The sequence below is a fragment of the Strix uralensis genome, chromosome 1 (genome assembly GCF_047716275.1).
Source record: "Strix uralensis isolate ZFMK-TIS-50842 chromosome 1, bStrUra1, whole genome shotgun sequence".
NCBI classification, from domain to species: Eukaryota; Metazoa; Chordata; class Aves; order Strigiformes; family Strigidae; genus Strix; species Strix uralensis.
In genome coordinates, this window is record NC_133972.1 from 22,740,863 (window position 1) to 22,768,816 (window position 27,954).

The following is a 27,954-nucleotide window of genomic DNA, read 5'->3' on the forward strand; positions in this document are numbered from 1 at the left end:
GGGGGAGATGATGCATGCCCTGCTCAACCCTACATGGGTCTTGCACGGCACAGAGGCTCCACTGCACCCCGCGGGGATAAAGCCGCAGCAACAGAAATAAGTGGGAGGGAAGGGCTGGAAAGAGTGGTAGTAAGTGGGGCGTGGTGGATGGTACCACCACTTTTTGGAAGAGGCACGTACGTTTTGAACCCATTGCTCAATCTCGCTTGGCTCAGAGGTCACTACAAGCTGCGCTTTCATCCCGCCTGTGGGAGTTGGGGCTGGGGCTTGGCCACGTGAGCAGCTGGCCTCCTCCTGACACAAGCGGAGCCTCTCTGTTTTTAGGGTCAAACAACTCTGCTTGGCACTGTGACCTGCTCTCGGCGCAAGTGCATGGTCTGAACATCAGCCAGGTCTTTGAACCTCATTGCTTTCAGTAAGTTCAGGCAACACTTAAGGAGAAATGAGCAGTGCCCCAGGGAAGGATGAGGCATTACAAATGCCACATCTCCAGCTGCCAATCGACTTTCCTCATCAAGAGAGGAGGTATTTTGAGTGACTCGTTCCCTTCAGGACACTCCTGAGTTAGGCAACTCACAGGCATGGCTCTGCCAGAAACCAGTGCTGCATGAAAATGCTTCCTAATAAACCCTGGTGAGCTACTCCAGCTGCCCACCAAGGTGAGAGCATCTTGTGCTGCTGTGAGGGACCATGCCCTCAGTCAGTCCCACCATCCCAAGGAGACTACCGCACGTGACATCCACATGTCCAAGGGTGGGACAAAGCCTTTGCACCCACCGTGCTTTGGGTCTGCTCCTACACAGCGCATGAGCCAGATCCCCGGTGCTGCGTGGGACTGTGTCCTTCCTGCAAACCCTCCTGGTCTAGGAAGGTTCTCCCTTTGCACCACGTAGCGATTTCAGTCGCGCTGCTGGCTGGTGGGGATGCGGAATGGCATAATCTGACCTGTAGTCTGTAGGCTGTATACATCAATATGTGTATAGACACACACACCCACACAGACAGATGGGAGAAGCTGTTATACCACCCCTGCAGAAATAAATGTTACTTGAAGACACTGGCATGCAAGTTTCTGTTTTCTCACTTAGACACGCGCAACCAAACACATATCCTGTAGGTGGGAAGGTATTCTGTCAGTATTTTCCTTGTTCTCTGAAGCTGTTTTTAATACACAGATAAATTATTTTATCCTCAATTCAATATTTGCACTGTTGATTACCCTGCCCTTACCTTTTTTGCAGCCCTCTTTTGCTTTATTTTTCCTCGTACTTTTTCATACTGTTTGCTTTAGGTGTAGTCTGTGGACATGTGTCCACACTGCAATCAGTCAGTGTGGTCATACATGCACACTCGAAGCCAGTTCATGGGTCAGTGGCAGTAGGGTGGATACAGCCCTGGAGTAACTGCACCCACCCCGTTGGACCCTTTCCAAGCACACACTGCAGGCTGAGGGATCACACAGCAGTGGGGGGGTCCTTCTCCCCATCCTGGGTCTCTTGATGGGGTGGGACAGAAGTGTGAGGAGCGAGTTAGCAGGCTAGGACCATTCAGTGTGGAAAAGAGATGGTGGTGGTTTGTAACGGGGGCTGAGAAGACTGTGAGTTGCATGGAAAAAGTAAGCTGGGATAGCTGTTGGTTGTCTCCTCTACCACAAGGACAGGGGCCGCAAGGGAAGCAGGCAAGCAGCAGCTTCAAAGCCAGAGGAGCTTCCTCCTCCTACAGTGTGTCATTCAGCTGACACACTGCACGACGCAGCAGAGGCTGGCGGGTTCCTCAGGTTCAAAAGGGGAGCAATTTCATTAAGAAAAAAAAGCTGCTGTGTGAAAAAAGTGACGTGATGGAATCTTTTCTTCGCAATTTCTTAGACAAAACTACAAAGTCATGTTTTGCTGAGAAGCAGAAATACCTTATCCTGAGTCTTTTAGTCCAATACATAACGTAATCATCTCAGCACTGGAGCACACTTATTTCGGTGTTTCCAGTGCAACACTTGTACCAGAGTTGAGGGTCAAGCAGTCATAGTACTGAAATGCCAAGTTCAGTCTTCACACATTGTATGTAGACTGATTTTGCAATTTTGCTTGTTGCATCTCAGCCAGCGAAGGGGAACGAGATCTTATAAATAACCAGAAAAGATATTTTAATGTTATAGCATTTTGGCTTGCTGTTAAAGCAGCTCTATTTTTCCAATACGGCCTGGACTAAAACCTCAATTTCCTGTGACTGACCACAGGACTTCTCTTTCAGGGCAGGGAAAGTGCTACACAAGAGTGTTTTGCCTGAGTAGCCATAAGCCTATGTTTGTTATATATGTAGTTATGGTCTCTGTTTTATCTCTGTCTTTGCCTTCTTCAGGAGCAGACTCCCTGGGTGGTGCTGGGTTGGGCGCAGAGTGATATGATTTTCATTCCTTTTGGAGGTAAATGCCCAAAGCTCGTCATCTACATCCTTAACTTTAGGTGAAAAAAACCTCTTTCAAGGTTCAGTGAGAAGGAAACAATGGAATTTCCTATAATTTTACTGGCATCAATCGCACCTCTGGTATTTGCCTGTGAGAAACTCATTACCAAGTAGCTGGGACCAGACAACTTGGGATAAGTTAAGATCTGGGCTTGGCCACCTTGCATCAACTCCGGACATCCAATTGCCTGCCACAACTTGACTCATGTAAGATTAGAAGAGAATCTGCCTGCTGGAAACACGGGATGCCCTCGGAGTATAGCTGACAGGCCACTGTCACGGCCCATGGTTGGCGTACATGAGTAAGAAGTGACCAGATCAACGCTCCTTCCAGCAGCACTATCATGTCAGGATCATTATGTCGACAAGATGCATCTTGCTACTAGGAAATTCCTAATGACTGAGATACAAACTTAATGAAATGGTGAGGGGAGAACCAACATAGCACCTCAAATAAGGTCCAGCTCAAAAGAGATGGACCAGGTCTTCGTCTAGTTTTTTTTTTTCTCTTCTCATCCTCTCAAGACTTCTCATTACTTATCGTTCCCTAGGCTGTGATTCAAGAAGGACTCAACACATACTAGATGGTACACGTGGGAGCAGTCCTGCTGTGGTCAGTAGAAGGGACCTTCTTGCCATGGTGCCCCTCAGGGCCCAAACATGGGTTGTATGCGTGTGTACCTTGGCAGATGCACTGCCCACCCCTGGCACCTCGGAGCGACTCCATGGAGCATCTGGGAGGATGAGTTCACCTTTCCAGAGTGCCAAAAAGAAAACTTATGGTGCTTTTGGTCTGTGTTTTATTTTGAGTGTTACTCTGACTGGACATAGAAAAAAAAAAAAAAGACAAAACAGAAACAACTTGAAGCCTCAGGTGGTTATAAAAAATGTACGTCAGTACATTGCTATTATAAAAGTCAGTTTCTCCAGAACTAGACATGGGGTTGCAAGTGAATAAAACTGTAAAGTTAAGGATTGGGTTGCTCTTCATGTCCTTCCTACTTGGCATTGATATCTGTGGTCATGCTCTGGAACTTTGACTTCTTCTTGTCATTTTTGATACACAAAATAAACAAAACCTGATACAAAGGACAAGCTTGTAAATAGGGGAGCAGCCCTATTTACAAGCTTGGGGGAATTCTGATTTTGTTTGTTTGCATTTTATTACCTTCTTATGCCAGCTAATAACGTGACTTACTGTGAAGCAGATAGATGCAGATAAGGCTGATAGCCTCTGGTGTCTGATTTTGCAAGCTGGGAAGTGAGTCGATGAAGAAATTGGTAATAGGCTGGAGATTGCCTGTGAAAAAGATACCATCTCTTGCTCTGTTAATTAGAAGAGTATACTTTTATGAGACAGATTGAAGTCATTAACTGTTGTAACTGTTTGGGGGAAAAAAATTGGAAGAGCTGGTATTTTTCATAGCTTCACCAAAGAGGAGGGAAAAAAGCCATGCTGCTGAACCACAGCCAGCCACTCTGGCCACTCTGACCAGCAAAGGCAAAAGGAGATTTGCCTGGAGGGAGATCACCAGAGATCACCAGCTGACAACACGAAACAAGATGAAACCCTGTCTTTGAAAAACATTCCTGCAGTTTAAGTTGAAATCCCCTTTCTCAGACCCTGCCAACACTGTCTCGGAGGATATTACAGTTCAATGGCCTTTCCTGGCAGGGGAAGCTTGTACGAGCCAGGGGAGGAGCTCATGTAGGAGTGTTTGTACCATATGCCAAGTTTAGTGCCACCAAATTGAGGTACTACCAGTGCATAGAAAACAATAATGGGAGAAGCAAGACCAGCAGCTGCACAGAGCGAAAGGAGAACTGAAAGCTAGATGCTGTCTGTTGACATAAACCAAAAATTCCTGTAGACAGTGAAAAGGTCAGCTGCCTTCCAAGATGGAGTAAGTTCATGGCAGGGCAGAACCCACACCCATTTAACTTCTACAATCTTTCCTTGAACTCTGAGGTTCAAAGTGAGGGTCAGAACATGCACACTGTTGAAATCAGCCTTTTGCAAAACCCTATAGGACTGGAAATGTTACTGTCCCTGGTGAACACGTGCCCTGCCTCCGCTACAGACCTAACAAAATTTTTTCAGGAGCAAAGCATTACCAACATCAACCTTCCTGTTTGCAAAAATTTGTAGTTTTTGCTGTAGGACTACTGTGTCAACACAATTTAAGCTGCCTCCAACCAAGCATGGAATGAGATATATATATAACAAGTTGAGACTGGATTAGAAAGCTACTGTCAATGACTTCAGATGAAGTGGATTACTCTGTTGCTGTAATTAAGTGGAAACCAGTAACATACATCATCAATGTTCAGATTACGTGTATTATTGGTTATATTATTGTACTGACATTCCAGGTATACTTTACTTGATCCCGTGCTGTCTCTAAACAACAATGTCTTTCACCCTCCAGGAGGAAAGAAATGCAGAGTAAAAGCAACACTGAAAGGTAAATTGGGGTCGTGGTGGTTTTTTCAACAGTGAAATATGTAATTGCCAACACATTGCCAGATGCTGAATGGTGAGTGATGCTCTGTCTACTAAGAACGCTGGTGGGTCAGATGTTCGTGCAGATGTCCTGCAAGATTATAGATGTGTACTGAACCCTTGGTGCCCCGTGATGCGCTAGTCAGTCTCTCAAGTAAGGACACCCAGCATACACCTGCCAGCAAGCAGTGACATGCTCAAAGGGTGGGATCTGCTAACTCAGCATCTAGCTTGCACCAACATTTCAGCACCAGATGAAACAGTCCTCCTAAAGTAAATACCTAGCTACTTGAATTGGTGGAGAAAAGTCAGTGCCTTTGAAGGCTTCCACAGGGAGATCTTGTTTAGGGAGATTCTACATTTAGATGTGGCAGCCTTGCAGACTGAATCCTACCTTGCTGGACCCTGGGCTGCTGCCATAAGGGAGACATCAGGGCACTGTATCAGGGCACTGAGGCTGCTCCCACTGCTGAATCACTCTTCACTTTTGGGTATTTGGGGACATGTTTGTATCTCTGGCCACTGTGCCCATGTCGCTGTTGGCCTGTGTGCCACCAGCTCTCCCCTCCATGGAGTAGACTCATCTCTCCATCTCTGGTCACTCTGAGGACCAGGGTGGCAGTGGAGCACGTGGGGTCCAGCCACATCCTGGGCAGAGACCTTTGGTACAGCTGTCAGCAAAGAGCAGTCAGCAAACATCTCCTGATCCACCATGTTTCTTGCTCCTCCTGGACATGGCCTGTTTCTCCTCTTTCCCACCTGGTGCTCCTGCTGGGCTATCTCCCCTGACATCTGCCTGACCCCATGAGAAGGGGGCCAGCACCAGGGTCTTTGGGCTTTCCAACCCACATGTGTAAATGCTGGATTTTAGCCCACAACTTCAAGTGCTTCTGTCCCAAACACAATGACAAAAATCTCATTAACTTCAAAGAAAGTTAGATTGGTCCTAATGAGGAGCTCTGTTTTCCTGAGGATTAAGTGTTTGTGGGCTGCCTTGTAAAGTTAGCCCTTGATTTGCAGTCCTGGTAACCTGGATGTTAGGGCATAGGTACATTCTTGTTACTCATCTAGCCCATGATTTTACTGTTTGTCAGTGAAGGGTCTGTCCACTTGTCATCTGATTGTGCAAATCCATCTTCCACGTGAGTTGGGATTTAAGTTTCGCTGTTTTTCAGGGTCTGACTATGTGCAGAGGGAGTTGTAGTCATTTTTTTTTTCCATGGGAACTTCCTTTCTCTAAACACCACCCCTTGGCAGTGGACCTGCTGACACCTCAGAGCAAGACACATAAAAAGGGCAGCCTGTCTTCCTTCTCCACACTCAGAAGCCAGTGGCAGAGGCTACTCAGGAGCTGGGAAGCTGCTGGCATCGCAGGCACCTCGGGTCGAAACACCGACAGGAACCATGAGCAATAACTCTGGTGAGTTTTTAACGCTTGATACGATAACCTGCGTTAGATGTGCAGTTTGGCAGGTGTCCTGCGGGGAGGATGGCAGCTCCAGCGGAGGTGAGGGGTTTCTCACCTCTTTGACTGCCATGGGTGACACCCTGGGGAAAGGTGATTTGGTGCCACCACTGTTCATGGGGGATAGGTTTGTTCTGGCTACGCAAATGCTGGTTTTGATGGATCGGTAAGCCAACTGAAAAATGCAACTCACTTTTCATCAACCTGTAGATATCTGTCTCTATCAGAGATAATGGGAAAGAAATGCAGCTTTTCTAAACTTGCTCTGTGTCAAGGTGAAAGGAATTTCTTTCTTTCAGACTACTTAATTGTGTAGATTATTGCTCTTTAGTGATGGCTGATACCATCTGACAGAAGTTTCAAAACAACTGAAAAGGGGATTTATTTAGACTTGAGCTCCGTCCCATGGCCATCCTGTCTGAAGATCCTGCACCTACCTAGAAAGGTGCCTGAGTCACTCCTGTAGCAGCAGCGGAACCACCACCCCTGGGGTTTGGGGTACAGCTGAGCAGTTGTGGTGTAGGCTGGGTGGTGCCTGCAGCGGAGCGGGGAGCAGTTCACAGCCATCAGGAGGGGAAGGGTGTCCTGACACCACTCCAAGCCCCTCCATTTCACACCTCCATACTCTGGGTGTGGATGAGACACGATTTTCCAGGATGTCTTAGACAGCAGCATCTTTGGGATGTGTTCTCACATCTCTGGGATGTGAGAAAGTGTTTGCCTGGAGGTTGGGCAAGGATGGGGAATAAATGCAGGTGCCCAGATTTTGGTCTCTCTTGCAAAACTACAATTCTCATCCCACTTCCCTCCTGTCCTGAGCAGCTCTTATTCCCACTGAAGCCGGGTGTGCTATAAACACTCTGCTCCATATTACTAATTTTTTTAAACCTCATCACCTTACCCTCATGGAAAAAAGGCCCCAGATCTTTACCGGTGCAAAATCCTCATGTCCCCGTTTTTGTTCCGGGTGATCGCTGTGCTCTGGAAGCTCTGAACATCTCCCCAGGCATGTAGCAATGTGATGGTGGCCAGCAGGTTAGTGTAGGAAAGAACTCTATGAGTGATAAATCATGGAACTAGGAGATAAAAATAAAAATACTGCCTTGAAATTTCTTCTAAATAAAGCAAAAAAAAAAATCTGACTGTATTTGGGGTTTGGGTTTGCTTCTGGCCTGCCCCAGGAACGAGTGCACCAGGGCTTCCTCTTGCAGCTTGAGCCTCCGTCCCATGAGCAGGCGCATTCTCCGCACCCTCAGTTCTGCTATAAATCATTAATTCCCGTGTTAGCAAACCAGGGTGCCTGCAGGCAGCCAGGCACAGGGCGTGTGGGCACCCGGCCCTGTGTCCCGTGCTGGAGGCAGAGCAGGAAGACGAAAGCAGCACGTGGGGGCTGCCCGGGGAGGGCAGGTTGTGGCCGGGCCACCTTGGATGCGGTGATGGGCATGCCGCTGGCTCGCTCCGCGGCATTTCTTGGCGCGGGACACTGCACCAACCGGATCACAGGTTATCAGGGGTATGTTTGCACAGGAATAAGTGCAGCACGATTGACGGGCAGCACTGCATGGGGACAGGTCTTTGGCACCGCGCTCTGCACTGTCAGGGCATGTTCCAAGGCTGCTGTTGTCTGTGGTTTTTCTCTGTGCATCCTCAATGTCGGTGATGTCCAGAAACAGGGGATGGAAATGCAGTCCCTAAGTTAGAAAATGCTGGAAGGACAGATTCCCCAGGGCCCTTTTCCACAGCCATCCTATACATTCAGCTCTCACACCCCTCCATAGCCCTCTTCCATCACCAGGGCTGTTTTCTGGTAGCTTCTCAGCCTGGCACCAGGGTTTCCATATGGAACAAGGTTGAGCAGCTTTAGTGGCTGGAGATTTGTTAATGCTGAGGAAGACGCATTTCCCCTTCATCCTTCTCAAAAGGGTTAAGCAATCGTAGCTGAAATTTTTTGACATACACCACCGCCACCACCCCACTCCATTGCGCAAAACATGTCAGAGGTTAGCAGCTGGCAGGCAGCCAGCAAACAAAAAGCACTCAAAAATGAAATCAGTTAACAAAAGGTGATGGTCAATTTTAAGTCAATTTGCTGTACCACTGATTATTGTTATATAATTAAGATAAATATGGTTTATATAGTTACTAAGTAGAAATACACAGAGGTAGTAATCTGGTGGAGGATCCATGGGCAGTCAGTTCAGTTTACTCAAGGCTGCAGTCACTTCCTAGTGCAGGTGGCAGTGGGAACTGTGCCAGTGGTTTCAGCCTGCCCTGGATCTGGCCCTGCCTGTCGCATCTCTCATGCCACAGCACCCACCAGCAGATTTCAGCCTCTTCAGTGTTAGGGATGGCTCATGTTGACACTCAAGTTAGCATGGTTCGCTGGTACTGTGTGAATCTGTCAAGACATTTGGTGAATGAATCCCTTCAACCCTTATGCCTTTGATTTGCTAATTTCTAAGTTACGATAAACTGATTTACATTTCCTGACTCTCCCATATCTTCATCATTGAATCATTCATGAGCCAAGTGCTTTTGAGGTATTGTTACTCCCTACTGTTTACACAGAATTTATCCTCTAAGGATGTTTAATGGGCAGGTACAAGACAGGTTAGACACTTCCAAATATAGCTCAGCCACGTTCTGGCATGCTCCAGCTTTCCCTGTCACACCTGGGCAGCCTGCTAAAGCCTGACGCAGTGACCCCCAAACTCCCATCCTCATTGAAAGCTGAGGGCTTTCTCTTTGCTCAAGTGTATCACTGGGTTGTGCTTCTCAGAGCTCTGAGCCACTGGGCACACAGAGGTGCTGAGGCTTTTCCCAGCCCTGCTCCCATCCAGAGCTGCAGGAGTGGAGAGCAGCCCAGGAGATGGTGATTTTAAATACCGTGTCTTATAAAATCAGCTGCTGAGTTGGAAATGAATGGAAGTGAGGCACCTGGCAGGGACTCTTGGTGGAGTCCAAAACTGTGCTGAAGTCAAGTGACAAAAGCACAGGTTGACATGAAGGGGGGCAGTGCTCTGTGGTAAGCGTGCTGCAGCAACCCACCCCGAGCAGGGATGGGGGCGCCTGCCTTGCCCTCCAACTATTTGGCCCCGGGCTGCTGTGGCATGGCTCTGCCTCCCACCCTCGCTGCCCAGGGAGCCTGAGGGATGTTTGACCTCTGAGGTGACCTCTGAGTATTTATTTTATAGTATAGTATAGTATATATGTGATATACGTAACATACTATTAGATTAGATTAGATTAGATTAGATTAGATTAGATTAGATTAGATTAGATATATTATATAATATGATACGGTGCTTTATAGTGCTCTGCTCCCCATGTTTAGCATCCCCCCAGACAGGCAGCATCTCTGCAGCAGAGCTGGCTCCCAACCCCACACCTTCCTTTGGTTACTTGGGTTGTAGGAGAAACCAAGTCCTTGGAAAAAAAATCCCAAGTCTTGCAAAGATTCACATGTGCAGACTTCAATAAGAGATTGATTAATGACTGTTGTGATATTATTGGGTACTAATTTTTGAGGCCAAAATGCAAAGAATCAGCTTCAGTGTCCTGAAGAGCCCCATTTCCCAGGCCCTTGGCATCCCAGAGACACTGGTGATCTCAGCAAATGAGGGGAGCTGAATTTTAGCACATGTGTTCAATGCTAATATAAGGCTAGTCTTTGACCAGAGGGGAATACACTGAGATAAAAGTCCCAACAGTGCTGAAAAATTAAGCTGCCCTGTGCTAGCTGGGAGCTGCTTGGGAGCATCACCTCTGAATTGTGCCTTGGCAAGCAGAGCTTTCTTCACCTGTCTGTACTACTACTACTATTACTAGTTGTTTTAATACCTGCAATAACAAAGAACCATTTGTAATATTCGAGGAGCTGATGCTCCACGCGTTCAGCATGGCACAGACGTGACAGCAACAGGAGTTGCTGTCACAGCCTTGGCTTTGACAAGGTGCCACCAGCAAAGCAGCTGAGCAGATGGGGGCAAGGAGGAGAGGGCTCAGGGATGTGGCAGGACCATGGGCACTGCCCCCGGGGATGCTGCAGGGATCAGAACCTTTGGTGGACTCCTGTGCAAGATGCTTGGGGGAGTAGAGTTGCCTCGCAGCAGCTGCAGTGATGGAATGCAGATGCACTGTCTCTGCTCCACTTTTGAGGGGGAAATATGACTTCTGCAGAAGTAAGACTTTCAGTATTGCGACAAAACTTGCAGTCATGTCATCTTCTTGGCCTGTGGCAGGCTGTGGAGCTGGCTTATGGCTGCTGGCCCCCGTAGGCAGTGGGCCAGCAGACATGGATTGCCAAACCAGTAAGATCCCATTTGCAGCCATTTGGTTGCTGTGGAAGCAGCCCCAAGGGCTGTGGTGGGCAGCTGCCTGTGCGCAGAGGTGCTGGGGTGCTGGCTGGATGCCTGGCTGCCAGCAAAAGCAGAAATCCTCACACTGCTGCCACCTCCCTCAAGCCACTCATTCCCCACTCACCCAGGGCCACCTCAGAGGTCAAACATCCCTCAGACTCCTTGGGCAGCAAGGGAGGGAGGCAGAAGCACGCCGCAGCAGTCCTGGGGCCAAATAGTTGGAGGGTGAGGCAGGGGCTTGTCCCTGCTCGGGGCAGGTTGCTGCAGCACACTCACCACTGCCAGCCTCCGTAACCCATCCCAGCAACATTACTCTCCCTGTATCTCTATATACATAAACTAAGTATTTATATTATATTATATTATATTATATCATATCATATTACATATTGTATTTTATATATTTTATATATCATTATATATCATATCATATCATATCATATCATATCTTATTTTATTTTATTTTATTTTATTTTATTTTATTTTATTTTATTTTATTTTATTTTATTTTATTTTATTTTATTTTATTTTATTATATATTATACTATGCCATGCTATGCTATACTATGCCATGCTATGCTATACTATGCTATGCTATGCTATACTTTATTTTTTATATATATATAAAGTGTTACACCATCCATTAGTTGTGGTGATCACCCATGTTATTCTTCGTGCTAGATCACTGGACACTTAGATGTTTTGATGACTCACGGAGCTCCATTAAGAAGAAAACTGTCTTTACTGAGCAATTTACCATCAATCTCTCCTTTTTTTTTTTTTCTTTCCCCCTTTCTGCTAATGGCTTTTCAGGGAGCGATCTGAAGGTCACTGGGATTGACTTTCTCAAGAGCCAGAACACCCTCCTGCACCACACAGATGAGTACAACATTGAGAACCTGGTGGTGCGGCGTGGGCAGCCCTTTCTGCTGCAGCTCAGCTTCAGCAGGGAGCTGAAGGCTGCTGACAAGCTGTCGCTGCGTTTTGGCATTGGTAAGTGGACCTCCCCTCCATGGCCACCAGGCAAAGTGGGAGAGCTCCAGCACCCTCCCACTGCCTGTTCCTGCTGCCAGGCATTGCGTGGTTGTTGTAGACCTGTGCAACGCTTCCGCATGTCACATTGGGTTTGTTTTCAGGTGAGAAGCCAATGAAAACCAGGGGGACCCTGATGTCGCTGAGCGTGAAGCGGGAGCAGGATCTCAGCGGGTGGCAAATCTCCATCGTCAAGAACAGCGGCAAAGAGGTAGAGCCCATGTGCAGTGTTCGTGCATGGAGGGCAGCAGTGCCAAGTCCGTCAGGAGCTACAGAGCAAATCCTCATACCCCTGTCTGGCTTTCCCTTAGCCCTATAATTTTAGGTCATCAGCAGCTCTGCCCTGTTTAATTCATTGCTCCCACACTGCGCATGCAGGATGTGCCCCGTCCTGCTGCCTTCCCCTCTCTCCCCGCATGGCCACCAGCTTCGGCCCTCATACTGGTCGCATGGCACCGTGGTTGTGCCATGCCTGTGGCTGTGGTGGAGTCTGTCTGCAGTGTCTCCTTGTTGCCTCCCCAGTGCCTGCTGTCTGTCACCAGCTCACCCAGGGCCCCTGTGGGAAAATACATCCTGAACGTGAAGACCGGAACTAACATTTACAAGCCCCCAAACGGTCCTATGTACCTTTTGTTCAACCCTTGGTGCAAAGGTGAGTCATCCCGCAACCAGGCGTGATAATTACTGCGGCCAGGGACTGTCTCTGGTGGAACTTTTCCTCACATTTCTCCTCCTCTCTTTCCCACATACATTGCTTTTTCTCCATAAAATGCTGTAAGCAGCATCCTCACAGAGCCAGCGGGAAGCTGGACAATAGCAATGAGCCAGCTCCTCGCTGGGGAGTCCTCAGTGTCAGGTTAAGGAGCATCCTTCTGTCACCCCTGTTTGCACCTCTGTATCACACCTCTCCATTTTCCCTGGGCCAGCACAAAGGTTAACTGAGAGGACTGGGTTAGCTTAAAATCCAGATTGAAAAAACAACTAGTCAAAAAACCATGTGTTGTTGGTTGGCATCAGTCCCCCAGTTCTCTCTGCTGTCTAGCTAGTCCACTAAAGTGTTCAGAAATAAGTGTTTTGCTAAAAAATGGTCATATAGCAACAGTGGTCGTATAATAATAATAGTGGTCACATAGCAATAGACCTACAGGAGTAAAATAAAGGTTACTCTTATAGGAAATTCTTCCATGATAGGAAAAAAAATTGTGAGTGCTGCATGGTCATTATTTGGTGTGAATATTACAGACCACTAGCTCCCCCAGTTTAGCTTTCCAAGGAAAAATTTGTATAGCGTGTGTGAAAACCACCTAACGTGAAGATTTTTTTTGCTCCAGATGATGTCGTCTTCCTGGACGATGAGGCGCAAAGAAAGGAGTACGTGCTCAATGATACAGGCTTCATCTATGTTGGCTCTGCATATCGCATATATGATAAACCCTGGAATTTCGGGCAGGTAAAACACAGCTGTCTTGTCAGCGTTATTACCCTTATTCGCTCTTTCTCCCTTAGGGATTCGTTTCAGTGAATCAGACCTATAAACAGATTAAGCCCGTGAGTAGCTCAAAATGCTTGAATAATCCTGCCTGCCTCACTGGGAGGGCCCACCTGCTTAGAGTAATCTGCACGCTTAAGTGTTTTCCCCAGTCACAGATGGAGAACGGGGTTTAATGACATGTTTATAGTCAGATCACGACACCCCTGGCAAAGGATGTGGAAACTGGAGACAGAGCATTTCTGGTTGAAAAAACCAGCTTGTGAGCCATGGAGAGGGCTGATGGGGGAAAAAAATCTGATTATTTACCTGTTGCATTATGATGAGGAAAAAATAGGGGAAAAGCACTGTCAGAGGCTGTCATCATTCAAGTGGTGCCTTCACCGACTGTGAGGTGAACTGTTGGGTGCAGGACACAATCAGCCCGCCCTCTCAGGAAGGGTGTTTCTCCACGCTGCCTCTGAGATGAGTGGAACAAGTTTGCTCAGTCTAGAGATAAGAGGTGGATGTCAGAGCAAGTTTATTTGCACCCAGTAGAAAGCACACAGGCACCCAAACGGAGCATCCTGAACCCTATCCAGACAGACTTTCCCACCAAAAAATGTTGGAATCTGTTTTTTTTGTTTGTTTTGCTTTTGTTTTGTTTTATGAGTCTTCAATTCCAAGCTGCAGGATAAAGATGGCCCAGCAAAAGTGCTTGCACTGATGCCTTTTCCACAAAGGGAACAAAGGGCATTGTCCATAGGGCTCTTCCTATCCTAATATTTATTCTGCTGTTAAGCAATGAGAATTGGTATTGATATTCTGCCAAGCTTTGTTGGATGTTTGACATCCGTGAATTGGACCTCAGGGAACTTTATCAGCAATTGCTAATTGGGAATGCTGTAATAATCTGCATTTATGGACCCATTCTTTTTTTCCCAGAGTTCATTTTGCACCTATGTCAATAGTCTGAATATCTGTAGTGCTGTTAAATTTTCATTACTTTTGTGAGTAATTTGCAGGGCCTCAGGGAGATGACGAAGGTGAATTAGGATTACTCACAGGAGTGAAGATTGCTGGGTCAGGTTCCAACTGTGTTTGCAAGATATGTGAGATGGGCTTTTGTATTACAAAGTGGGATTTCATTTAAGCCCTTCATTGGAGAGAACAGCTTTGGGAAGCCCCGTAGGCTTGAAAATTCAGCATCATAAAGGAAGTTTAGAAGTTAGGACTAGTCAAACTGTTTCCTCCAAGTACTTAGATAGACTTTGTAGGGATTGAGCAAATTCTGTTTTAGAACAGTGTATAAAAACATCTGCACTTTCTCTCCAAAACAGTTTGAGGAATTTGTCTTGGATGCCTGCATGTATCTGCTGGACAACAGCAAACTCAAGCTGAGCAATAGAAGCGATCCTGTGTCTGTGTCCCGAGTCATGTCTGCTTTGGTATGCCTCTCTCAGAGAAGGGCTTTGTCCCTCCAGCTTTCCCTCCTCCTTCTTACTTGTTCTTCTTTCCCTGGGGCCTTGAACACCATTTCAGGATGCATCTAAAATGGGCTCCTTTGGGAAACCACAAGGAAAGAGCCAGAGGCATTTTGGGTGAAGAGAAGAGGGAAGGGATATACAGCATCTCCCCATCTCCAAAGCTTGCAGCTCCCCCAGTGGTTGTCCTTCCTCAGCAGCTGCGTTGGCAGTGTTGTGTTTCAGGGGGCAACTGCTCTCTGTGGTGGGACCCTTCTTGGAACCCTTTAAGATACAAATGAAGAGTGCATTTTGGCTTCCCGAAGCTGCGGTGCCACCTCCCTCTAAGATATCCAGGTGGAGGATTTCCAACTAGGGGAGCCCCCAGCCAGCACCAGCAGCCTTGCTGGGTACCACAGGACTGTGGAGTACCTGGGAAGCCACTGGGTGGGAGGAGTCCCAGGGCTTTAAGCCTCATTCAGCCTCATCCATGTATTTTTCTCCTTTGCATGTGTGTGTGGCCACAGGTTAATGCCAATGATGACAGTGGTGTCCTGATGGGGAACTGGTCAGGGAATTACAACAACGGGACCTCCCCTGTGGATTGGATCGGGAGCGTCTCAATTTTGCAGCAGTATTACAAAACAAAGAAGCCGGTCTGTTATGGTCAATGTTGGGTCTTTGCAGGAGTCCTCACTACAGGTAAACAATGAACTATCTCCCTTCCCTGATATCCTAATTACTGTGCTAGTAAGCCAAATTACTGTGCCTCTGAGTGCTGGAGGTAGCAGGGTCTGTCATGTAAGGAGAGGCTGAGGGAGCCAGGACTGCTCAGCCTGGCGAAGAGAAGGTGCAGGGGGTCTCATCCATGTGTATAAATATCTGATGGGAGGGAGTGGGGCAAACAGAACCAGACTCTCCTCAGCGATGCCCAGTGACAGGACCAGAGGTGATGGGCACAACCTGAAACATGGGAGGATCTGTCTGAACATGAGAAAAAAGCTTTTTTCACTGTGAGGGTGGCCGAGCACTGGCACAGGTTGTGCAGAGGTTGTGGAGTCTCCATCCTTGGAGATATTCAGAAAACATCTGGACACAGTCTTGGGCACCTGCTCTAGAGGACCCTGGGTGGCCAGAGGGGTCAGACGAGACGATCCCAAGAGGCACCCACCAACCTGAGTGATTATGTGACCCTGTGTTTTGTCTGTCTGTACTGCAGTCATGCGCTGCTTGGGGATCCCATCCCGCTGCGTGAGTAACTTCAACTCAGCACACGATACAGAGGAGAACCTGACAGTTGACATTTACATGGACGAATCTGGAAGAATTGAGAACGGGATATCCTTCGACTCTGTCTGGTACTGCTAAAGGGGATAACACTTCCTACCCCCCACACCACCCCACAGCGCCACATTTCCCAGCCCCAGTAATTCCTTTGAGAATTTCCCTACTGCTTCAGGTTTGCTGCCCAGGAGAGAGAGAGAAAGCCTGGGGTTTCACAGGGTTACACACAAATCCCCATTAAACCTGCCCTTACTTAAGGATTAAGGGAGAAGATCTCAACTCTTTGGCTGTAAGAGCTCACTCCTTTTCTTTCCAAACCAAATGCATGCAGGAACTTCCACGTGTGGAACGATGTCTGGATGAAGCGGAAAGATCTGCCAGAGGGGTTTGATGGCTGGCAGGCAATTGATTCAACCCCTCAGGAGCAAAGTGGAGGTAGGATTTGCCTAGAAAAACTCTTCCGCAACTCCCAAGGGAGGCAGGGACTTTTCGTATGAAAACCATGGGCCCCAGTCAGCAAAGCACGTACTCCACACCCTTGGGCAGTGACATCCTAAAGCCGGAGGTCTCACTCCTGCCGTCTCAGCCTGGGATGGGAGGAATGGCGTTTCTCAGCAGGCAGAAAATCAACCTCGTAGGATGCTGTGGGGACATTCATTTGACACTCATAACCTCATTTCAGAGGTTTGAGTGCACAGCTGGAAATCAGAGCTAATTTCTCTTTCCACCATCCTCTGATTTCTTTATTGAAGTTGAGGACTCAAACCAGTCTGTAGTAAGAGGTGCCACAGCTTTCCCCAGTAAAGGTACTTTCTGTAGAGCTTTTCTGAGGAAGTCATGAGTCTGTTCATGGGTAAATGAGAGGAGTGACTGCCAAAATTGGTGACTACCCTCCCTGCACAGATGCAGGGAATTTGGAAGTGGGAAAGAAAACATTAATCCTCAAGGCTGTGCAGAAAGTGAGGTGTTGCCAGCAGATCAAACACAGGTGGCTGGACTCGGTTGACTCCATCACCAAACCATGACTTTCAAACCTTAAAATTATTTAAGTGAGGGGAAACACTTAAAAGCTCTTACCAGATGTTGGTCATCTATAAAAAAGCCCCAACAGCTATGGGATAAATAGGTGCTTTTGGAGTTCATCACTGAGTTGGAGGAGTATTTTCTACTAAGTATCAACAACCATAGCCACAGATTCCTGCTTGGGTGGGTCTGAGGGTGGAACAAAAATTGGAGGCTCTGTTCATAGTTGGAAAAGCAAATGGTGTTGAATGCGCTTTCTAGGTATTTTCCAGTGTGGTCCATGCCCGCTGAAGGCTGTCCGAGAAGGGGATGTGTATTTGCCCTTCGACGGCAAGTTTGTGTATGCAGAAGTGAATGCTGACAAAGTCTACTGGATGGTCAAAAAAGTGAACGGCAAGGATAAGTATATCAAGCTGAACACGGAGACCCAAGACATTGGCGTAAACATAAGCACAAAAGCCGTTGGGCAGGACAAGCGGGAAGACATCACCGCGCAGTACAAATTCCCTGAAGGTGACTGCCCCTATCCTCTAAAGTAGTGCCAAAGAGGAGACCCCTGGCCGTGTAGGTCACCCCACAACGTGTGTTTTCTCCAGGAGTGAGAAACCTGGTGTGAGGCCTGGAGACCTGGTGCAGCTCCTGGGCAACTTCGTACCCACAGCGACACCTGTAGGCTGCTCTTTGGGACAGGCACCAGCAAGCTGGCAGGCAGTGAAAGAAATGGGCTGAGTGACCAACCTAGTGGTCGGACTCACCGTTGCCTCATTTTCTCATTCTTTTTTTTGTCTGTCCATTCCCCAGACCACATTGGAAAGAAAAAAAATCACATTCCCTCCCCATGGTTCTCAGATCCAGCCACGTCATGCTAGACCATGAAACCCTTCCCAGTGAGGAGTGGGAAAATCTTAGACTGAAAAATTTAAGAGCATCCATCCTCTAAAAGTGTCTCCTTTTGGAGAACTTTTGGCAATTCTTCCAGTCCAAAATGCTACAGTTAAATCCAGTAATAGTGTAAACCAAGAGGGTCTCCTGAGCAGAGGCTGGAGGTCCCCTGACATCCTCTCCGCTCAGCAGCAGCATAAATAAAGGGAAGGTGGCTCTGGGTGAGGAGGTTGAGATACAGCTATCACCCATCTTTTTCTTCACCCAGGCTCCAAAGAGGAAAGGAAGGCCATGCAGAGAGCTTTGTCCTTCATACAGCCTCCAGGACTGACACCTCGTACACGCATGCCTTCAACTGTGCCCATGGCTGGTGCAGTCTCCCAGCCTGCGGTCCCATGTGAGGCAGTTCCCAAGTCTGGGGTCCATCTTGAGATAGCCAGTAAAGAAGCTTTGTACCCTGGCAATCCCCTTGAACTGGTCATCACAGTGAAGACCTCAACTCCTGGGACCTGGACCATCAATCTTACCGGCTCCTGCCAGCTGCAGTCCTATACTGGGAAAGTTGAGGCCAGCCTTGGATGTGTCAAGGAGACCATCAAGCTTGAAGGCAAATCTGGTAGGCACAGAAAGCTTGCTGTGTTCTATGGACTATTTACTGTGGCAGCTTGGGGTTTCACTCGAGCCAGTTCATAATAGCTCTGTTACAGCTCAGTGCCTGGCTCTGTATGGCATGAAGAGCAGAAATTGCCTGCCTGCCACACACCTCTCGTTACTGCGTTGGGGAGTCTCAGTTATAGACTGAGAGCCCACTGCAGTGGGGACCAAAACGTGAAGGCCCTGTCCCCGCCACTGCAGCTCCAACGAGATGGTTAGAAATACATCAGTGTGGGCAGACAGATGTTTTCACGGTGTGAGCGAGGTGCTGGAGCATCTTCCTACCGTCCTTGCTGTGTAAGCAGCAAAGATGCCACCGCAGGCTTCGGGGGTCTCTGTATGGGTCAGATCCCTCCCAGGATTTAGATGGCTGGAAATTTCAGCCTTTTTTTCTTCTTGTGATTGCCACTCTAATGTTGATCAGTGGTGGTAATGCTGGTGTCATTTTCTGAATTCTTCACTCAAGCAAATTTCAACCTCACGGCTGCCTGCCTAGCTTATCCCAAGAGCTGTTTGCTGTTTATTGTGTATCTTGGAGTGACCTGGGTTGCATTTCTGATCGCAGCAATGTGACTGAAATTTGCTAAACAGACTAACGAGTGATGAATAATTAACAGCACTTGCTCATTCCAAGTGTGATTCACTCTTGTAAAATAAAATCTTTGCTGCTAGCGACTGCTGAGTGTTTTCACACATACACTGTGACTGTCAAAATGCAGCAGGGTAGGGCACGAAGGTAGCTACATACATTTAGAGAAAAGGACAGGCTTTTTTTTTTTTTTTATTCCCAGAAGCTAGGAAGCCTTGCAACTAAGGCAATGTTCAGGCTCCAGCGCTGCTGACTCTGTGGCTTTTCTGAGCCACTGGAAGTTTGTCCAGGCAATTAAAGATAAAATCTGAAGTGAGAGGAAAGCCACTAATGCTATAGGAAGCAATGCATCAGAGAAACCCCGGGGGACACGGGCTTAAATGTACCCAACCTCACGCTCCTCTGCCTCCTCCTGAGTGCCGGGCACCTGGGGACGAGGGGTGCCAAGACGCTGGATGTGAGCCTGAGCCAGCATTCGGCTTGGTGGGGAGATGGTGTGGGCTCAGCCACCCTTCCTGTGAGCTGCATGTGCCAGGTATCACCTGTCCAGCCAGGGGACATGGCCCCAAAGGACCCCTGGGTCTAGCTGAAAGCAGGATGATCTCAGCCAAATATGTCTCATCCCGCACCATGGGACACCAGCCACCAGAGCTGACTTTACCACCCAATTCCTAGGCGTGTGATGAAGTACCAAGTTGTATTTTCTCTCCTGCAGAGATGCAGGTCCCTCTGAAAATCGCGGCTGATGCGTACATGAAGACTCTGTCCTTGGTGGAAGACGAAGTGCTCATCCACATCACCGCCATTGCCGAGGTCCAGGGGACGGATTACAAACTCACCAAGGACATGACAATGAGATTCGAGTACCCTCCCATCACCATCCAGGTGAGGCAGCCGCCAGCCCAGCTCCTCGGGGATGAGGGTCACAGCCCTGCTCACTGTAACACCATGGTGGTGTAGCATTCCCAGGAGGATCTCACAAACAGCTGCCTCCTGGGATGCTCAGTCCTTAGCATTTTATTTGGCTATTCAGCCTTTATTTGAAGGTTGAAAGCAGCCATGAAATGATGATTTTTATTGCCCCATCTAAAATGGGCAGGCAGAGGCTGCTGGAGGGGAAGGTATGGAGGAGGACAGTTTGTACAGAGACCATCTCCAATCCCACAGCTCTACCTCCTGATGGAAAAACATGCCAGGCAGGGCAGAGCACACGGTGCCTCAGGAGGGTGGAAAGGATATGAGGGGGTTGTTTCCTACCATGTCGGTGGTGAGAAGCAAACCTGCAGCAGCTCCAGCATCTTTATTACCCCTCTGATCCCCAATATTTGGGTTTGTTTCTCTCTTTCCTCCTATTCCAGATGCCAGAAACAGCCAAACTGAACAAGGAGTTCACCTGTGCCTTCATCTTCAAGAACAACCTGAACGTGCCCCTGGACAACTGCAAGCTGCTGGTGGAGGGCTTGGGCATATTTAAGATGTCAACATTTGATGAGGGGTAAGAAGATGAGCCCAGTATGAAATGAGCTTGGCAGCACTCTGCTTTGTTTCTTTTTTTTTTTTTTTAATTTCCCTTGAAAAAGCAGTTAGGGGATTTGGAGTAACAGGGCTCTTTGCAAGCTAATGTCGAAACCACGTCACATTTGGGTGCAGTCCATGCAGCAGAAAGACCCACACAGATTTTGGTGGGTTCAGGGCATTTGGGCACGACAGGAGCTCTTCCTGCACTCCTGCTGATGCCAGGCGTTGCCTGGCCAGTGCGAACACAGCTGCTTCCTTCAGAGCTGAATTTAGTGCTTCAGCAGTACAGGGAAGCCTGGGGAAGGTCCCCAGGGTTGCTGGGACCACCAGCCACAGCCACCGTGCCGAGTCCCGCTTGCTGCATGTTGGTCACAGGAGAAGGAAAACACCCACCCTAAACACACACAGCAGCCATTTCTTTAAGTGAAACGATTTGAAAGAGGCAAATAAGAACCATAACTCATGCTGGGACTATTTGTTTTTTCTTTCTCCTTAGGGATGTAAAGCCTGGTAGGATCATTAAGTCTGAAATAATATGCACTCCAACAAGACTAGGAGAGAAGAAAATAATAGCCAAGCTGATCTCGACCCAGATCAAAGGGATCTCTGCAGTGAAGGCCATCACCGTCACTGAGTAGGATCAGTGCCTCGGCGGGGTATAAACGGTGGCCTCGCTAAATGTGCAGCACCACTGTGTGTCTCGGGCGCTTCTTGCCTCCTTAATTGCTGAATAGTACTCTAGAAGTAAAGAGCAAAAATCCCATCAAGCTAAGGGAATTAAACTGACTTAAAGGGCACAGTTGCATTGATTGCAGTTAATTGTGACTCAATAAAGACTGTTAAAATCGACTGTGTGATTGGGTTGTATGTATCGCCAGGTTGGGATGGCTCCGAACCTGCGGGGGGAGGTTCCCACCTCAGGCCAGGGACTGGAGGTCGCCAAGGTGCCAGCTTCAGCCGGCGGTGGGCGTGAGCCTGGGGGTGTTTCGCTGCTGGGGCCAGCAGTGCTGTGGTCCTACATGGGAGGCCCCCCAGGGACTCACTCACCATGGGCTGCTGCGCAGCTCAAGAAATGTTTTAAGCAAATCTCTCCCTGGTGATTCACTCTCCCTCCCAGCTAGCCAGCTGGGGAATGCACTGGCACGCGCCTTTTTTTGTCTTTAGGCAACAAAAAGAGCAAACTTGGCACAGTCTCCCCAAACACCACTTTTCATACATCTTCCTATCCTACCCAGTTTCTTTTGGGGGTTTTCAGGCATTTTTGGAAGTACCATCCCCAGCAGCATTACCAGTGCTTCCGTAGAAATGTATAACCTCTATCCTTCCACCCTGAACACTGTTGGATTACAGGCAGGACCTTGATGGTGGTGTACATCTGGAGCTCTTCCAGCCACAGCCATGTCAAAGGAGACAACAGCTGTGCACAGCTGGAGCCTACCGCTGTGCTACACACCCCAGCACCCCCTGAGCCCACTGGCAGCCAGAGATTGCTCTGCCCACGGCATCGCCACAACGTGGCCAGCAGCAGTCAGGCGCTGGGGTTTCCAGCATTTCGGTGAGGAAAGAGGATATTGAGCCACACAGTAGTATAAGGGTTTATTTATTTATTTGAAAGGTAAATGCTCAAGCATTAGGGCTGTAGAGTGGAAAAAAGAAACGGTGACTGCACCTCGTTATGTGCCAGCCCATAAAACGGAGGAGGAAGGAAAGGAGGAGGAAGAAAGGTTTTGACCACTCCCTTGTGTTTCAAAGATTTGGGGAACCCCCAGAGGGGCGCCCAGGCGGCTGTTTAGCCATGAGAGGTGGTCAGGCTGCCCCAGCCCCTGCTGCCCCTCTGCCCATCGGGTCCCGGCACCCTGTGGCAGCACTGGGTCCCCGCAAGGCCACCTCCTGTGGTGGCACAACAGGGAGCGGGAGCCCCTCTCCGCAGGCAGAGTGGGTGCAGGGTCCATGTGTGTGGTGCCTGTGGGGAAGGGAGGAACAGGTGGTCCTTGAAGTATTAGTTCTTTAATAAGTACAATAGCGACCGGAGGCATAAAAAGGAATTACAAACAGCAAAATATATATATTTACAACAGAAGTAAATTCTTTACTTGCATAGAAAACCTGCTGTAGAAGACACCAGATAAGAAGTACAAGTACACTTTCCACGTCTGCCATGACCCTGTCCATCGTGTATTAACACCTCATGCCGGAGCAGGGATAGGATCTCTAGCAGACCATGTCACACTGAGCAGTGCAGGGGGAGCATCCTCCCCAGCCCGCCGTATTTGTGGCACCACAAGCGTGCTCTCAAGGAGCATCTTCCCTGGGGCCTGGTGAGCTGGCCAGGACCACAGCAGCATGACCTGAAGATGAAGGCACAATTTAACAAGGGGCAAGGAGCGTGTGGAGGGAAGGGAAGGAAAACAGTGGGTTTGGTTTCAATTTCATGAAAATCCCATTTGGTCTCAAGCTAGTCATTAAGGTAGTCATTAAGGAAGGAGGTTTATACTAGAGCTGTGGATAAAACAGATTTTTCTGACTTGTGAAGACTTCTGCAATTTCCGACAGTTGCCACATTATACTGAGACAGAGAGGAGTACCAAGGGGTACTGGGACTTTGAGGGGGGGAGGAAGAAGAGGGGGATGAGGGAAACTGACAGCCAGGAGATACCAGAAGAACTGATTTACTGGACGTTGGAGGTCACCCCACAAGGTCTTGGTGGACACCAGAGTCGGGACTGGGCTGGCTGCCCACAGCTCTGTGTAAGGCACAGGGACATGTCCCTGTCTCTCACGCAGACCATAACCGCACTGTGGGAGGAAGGGAGACGACTGTTCTAACTCTCATTGTCCTCTTCACACTGCCCTTCTGATTCAGCTATTAAAAAAAAACAAACCTAGAAATGCCAGCACTTGAGGAACAACATGAGAGGTGGGAAAAGGAAGCAAAGGACACCTGTTCTCATGATGAGGTGAACCAGCTTTGAGAGTGGAGGAGGAAATACACTGTCTCTGTCTGTGCCTAACCAAAGCCATGTAAGTGGGGTCCGCGCCCTGAGAAGCATCACCAAAAGGCAGCACAAAGGGGTCTCTCCCAAGCCGATGTCCCCATGCGCCTGCCTCAAGGTGATTTTCAGCCATTAACTACTTTGTGCCTCCAGGATGCTGTAGCACTATTCCCACTGCAGACACGGCACCAGAGGCAGGGATGTTAACTGGATGTAGAGGCCAAGCAGCAAGCCAAAATTAGAAAATATGAGCTAAAAAGGGCACTCTTATTTGTCCTCCTTCAACATCCCTATTGCTCCCTATAGGAAATCCCTTATTGTATGCCTGTATGTCCCTCATGTCCCTTTCCGGTGGAACGCTGACAAAGAGGAATGTAGGCTGGTGCAGAAGTAGAAGAGCCTCGTCCCTCACTATCACACTGCTGCACAGGGCAAAGACATTCAAGACCTCATGTCTAAATGACATGAGAGGACACCCCAGTTGCAGGGTATTTCCCTTTACCTAAAAGGTTTGTATAAATACACAGTTCCTAATGATTTTTTCTAAATCTATTTTGCATTGACAAAGAGGAGACATCCAGAGCGGATAGGGGATGGGACGACTTTTTGGAAGTACCCCCTGGGTTTTAGCCACGCTGTGCTTCCAACAGTCATGGCACTCCCATTTGTTCCCAGTCCCCTTGCCAGAAAAAGGGACTGCTGTGGCAGAGGTCAAGTCCAGGAGAGAATCTCATCCTTCCACAGTAGCCCTGAATGCCATACCATTAATACATATGATGCTTTTCTGGGGGAAAAAAAGAAAAAATCTTGCACAAATTCCATTTGGTACTGCTTCTATAAATAACAAAAACTTCATATAGTTCTTCCACAATACCATGCTTTCATTCCCCAAATTCCTTTCTTACTTTGAAGAGGAAGCAATTATCTTTGGTCCATGTTACAGGGGAGGGGGAGATAAAGTCCAGCATGTTCTGTGGGGGGAAAACCAGAAGCATGTCTCTAATATCCTCCAAAATTTACTGACAATTAAGCTAATGGAGACAATGGGAAATAAAAAAAAAGCAATTGACAAACAGTCTAAATCAAAACTACACTGACATCTCGAACATGTCAAATGTTTGTAGCATATTTGAATGCAGTGGCTAACGTCACCTCTGCATGATTTTGCTGCAACTATTGCCACCTGCAGCGACGCCTTCCTTGAGCGATGCATGTTCCTTCTATGGTTCACCAACATTCACCAGAAGCTGGCTGCAAAATTAGTGTAAGGAAACCCCACATAATGGCAAGTACTAGTAGTACATTAAAACCCAGTAAGATTAAGAGGCATTATTCATTCTCAGCTAATTCTATCTATCAAGAAAAGAAAAAAAGTGACACATCTAAATTAGACAAGTCAAATGGACAGAGCCAGTACCTCCATCAGCAGGGTGCTCAAGTCTCCCTCTCTTCTTTCACTGCAGAAACAGCCCCAGTGCCTGGCCTAGACCAGCTGCAGAGTTCGGCCAGGCCGCTCCCGCTCCACACCTCCTAGGTGCTAACGAATCGCAGCGCCGTGGCAAAAGCTTCCCCCCACCAGCAGCTCGACAACCCAGCCAATACTTGTCAGCTCTCGGCTACGCTGGCCACAGGCAAACGCTCCTGCCAGCCCGGCACCACCAGCAGCCCACCGGCTCCAACACTGCTCAGGCAAGCCCCACCAGTCTTGGGCAGCCCCATGAGCACAGAGGGTTAAAATTTACCCCTGGAGATATTTGAGAGCCCAAAGGAATTACACACAGGGTGAGCTCGCTTATCTGCTGTGGCCATAGCCCCGTACCCCACCTCTGCTAAGACCTCAGCACCAGCAGCTTTCATGATCCAGAAGCAGCATCCATGGGATGAGCTAAAAAGGATGTGTTTTTCAAGAAAACCTTTAGAGCTGGGCTAATTTGGCCATTGCACAGGGCTTATCATTTAGCCCTCCAAAAGGCTGCTAAGAACAAAAGATTAACCAGACTCCTTAGGACTGCACATTTCCTGGAAGCTGGGACCAACCGATCTGATGACTAGAAACTTTCCTTAAAGGCCAAGTATGAAAAGCTCAATAAAGCAGTTGATGCAGGTCCAAAAAGGAGCTTATGAATCTCATCACTTACACAGCTTTCTCTGGAGATTTGCATTGCTTCTGCTAGTGCTGTACCTGGCTTCCAGATAAATACTCCTGAATTTTTTAATGCACCAAAAGTATGTTAAAAAACAACCCCTTGGATCTCCAGCACGAGTAGTTATTAAAAAAAAACCAACTGAAAGCTGCTCCTGACATCATGGAGGATCTTTTGCCTATTCCTGTAACATTTGGACGGCAACGTCTCGAGCAAGAAACTGCTCGATTTCTTCTTGGGTCATTATTGCAGATGCAGGAGCTGCTGCCACCACTTCAGAGGGCGCTGGGCTCTTGCAGTTCAGGTTCGAAAAAGGGTTGAACCAACCCAAGGAGAAGGCACCACCGAATGCCAGCTTCATTCCTTCCCAGCCGCTGACCTTCTCCCAGGTTGGCTTCTGATTTTTAAGACGCTCAATACCCTGCAAGAAGAGAAGAGTTTTGGGTCATCTCACATTTATAGCAGGTATATATAGCACTGCTGTAGCACATGTAAAACTGCCTACCTATAGCCAGGATATTATTCATGTTTTAATTAACAATGAAGACAGATGTACTGCATTACTGAGAGTTTCAACCCAAACTTAAAAACAAAACCCTAAGACAAGACCAAATTCATGGACAATCTGAATTTCGGTGACATTTCGGTATCAGTTGCTATTGATTTTTATGGTGAAGAGATGGCTTCTTAAAAGTCATCCCTTTTGGAAACATGAACCTTTTCTTCCATTTTTGAATCCCTCCAAGGAGTAACAAAATACAATTAGAATTTAAAATTTCACCTTATTTGGGCATTTTCACAATAGTTCAGATACAGGCAAAATATTGCAACTTCTTCCAGTAACCAGGAATTTACCACGGCCATATCTAGGCTTGTCACTAGAAGCTGATGTAAGAACAAGCTTACTCTGTGTCACAGAGTAAGAACACAATTTCCATTTAACAAATCACAATGCAAGCTGGATACCCGCTGGGAGGCGAGGAAATCTGTACAGGTGGAAGCAGAGGTTTCAAAACGCGACTGGAGCCTTGGTCAGTCAATATTCTGATTCATTCTCCCTCCAAGAATATCACTTTTAATAAAACAAACATTTTGATTTTACTTAAATAACAGATCCATCAAATTTGGGTAGCGATTTTTTTTTCTCCATGTAGAAATAAGCAACTAAGAATTTTTTTTTTAAGGCTACTGCCATGTGAAATAGGGCACAATTTTTTATGGCCATCTTCTGTATCATGTAAGAGTCAGAGCTACAGCTGTGTATGATATGCTCACAATGATATACAAGTGACCACGTAGAAACTCTGTTCTTAGAGAAACAATACTAGATCCAAGTTTTGAGACACTCAAGGAAAGGAAAAAAAGAGCAAATTCAATTAAAACCATTTAAAAGAGCAGTTTTAGAAGAGCTGGATGAAAAATACACTTGCCACGTCCTAATTCTGCAGATTTTCCCTAAAAGCCCACTAAACATTTCAAAGCTTTGCAGGAGGGGAAATGAATACACGTAACAGCTCAGTGGCACCACAGCTGTGCTCACAGGAAGCCTTATAAATAACACGACATTTCGATGCAGCAGCAGCTTGGTTTTGCAGTAACACTGAGTCAGCACGAGCAGGCCCGGGAGAAAACACACCATAAACAGAAGAATTACGTGCAAAGCTTTTGCGAGCCTTCATTCATGCCTCGTTTCTCATGCTGACTTAAGAGAAATACAGCAGTGAATTTGCAGAAAGAAATGATGCAATACCAAAACTGAAGACTTCAAGGGATGCAATTCCAGGAAAAATTCAAGCCCTGAAGGACAAACATGTGTCTTGCCACGCTAAGCACAGGCACGTGTCCCTTCGCTCTGCTCCCAAGCTTGCAGACGTGCAGCTTGGACTGTTCCAGGGAAAATCCCTTGCAGCCTCTGGCTCCGTGGGACACGACACTTGGTGCTGTGGCAGGTCTTGCCCGTCCTTCCCTCCCTGCTGGGCAGGCGGGGAGAGGAGCAGTGCTCAGGCATCACAGAGCAGAGCCTTGGCAAAGCATTTTATAGCACTACCATGTGCTTTTCCTCCAGGATACCCCGGTGCCAGCACCCTGCGGCTGCGCAACCAGGAGGCAGACGCTTTT

At 47.8% G+C, this 27,954-nt stretch overlaps 2 protein-coding genes across 6 annotated transcripts in view; one reads left to right on the forward strand and one right to left on the reverse strand.

The window, feature by feature from the left end:
- Positions 1-6,296: 6,296 nt before the first annotated feature.
- On the forward strand, positions 6,297-21,548 carry TGM4 (transglutaminase 4). Its single transcript, XM_074891604.1, has 14 exons — positions 6,297-6,383; positions 11,600-11,779; positions 11,923-12,029; positions 12,341-12,470; positions 13,150-13,268; positions 14,627-14,734; positions 15,277-15,451; positions 15,969-16,107; positions 16,365-16,468; positions 17,318-17,569; positions 18,207-18,554; positions 19,897-20,066; positions 20,540-20,676; positions 21,196-21,548. The coding sequence occupies exons 1-14, from the start codon at positions 6,368-6,370 to the stop codon at positions 21,335-21,337; spliced, it is 2,127 nt and encodes a 708-aa protein (XP_074747705.1). The 5' UTR covers positions 6,297-6,367; the 3' UTR covers positions 21,338-21,548.
- Positions 21,549-22,288: 740 nt separating this feature from the next.
- The window catches only part of ZDHHC3 (zDHHC palmitoyltransferase 3), a 34,630-nt gene continuing 28,964 nt past the window's right edge, over positions 22,289-27,954 (reverse strand). For all 5 annotated transcript variants that reach the window (XM_074859297.1, XM_074859314.1, XM_074859332.1 and 2 more), the window contains one exon: positions 22,289-26,257. In XM_074859297.1, the coding sequence (XP_074715398.1) occupies positions 26,015-26,257 (243 nt within the window). In that variant the 3' untranslated portion in view covers positions 22,289-26,014. The remainder of the gene's footprint in view (positions 26,258-27,954) is intronic.

Bases quoted from the DNA above. Each gene is read 5' to 3' on its own strand.
- TGM4 (XM_074891604.1), top strand. The intron at 13,269-14,626 runs GTAAAACACAGC...TCTCCAAAACAG, and splicing joins AACCCTGGAATTTCGGGCAG to TTTGAGGAATTTGTCTTGGA. The intron at 16,469-17,317 runs GTAGGATTTGCC...TGCGCTTTCTAG, and splicing joins CCCTCAGGAGCAAAGTGGAG to GTATTTTCCAGTGTGGTCCA.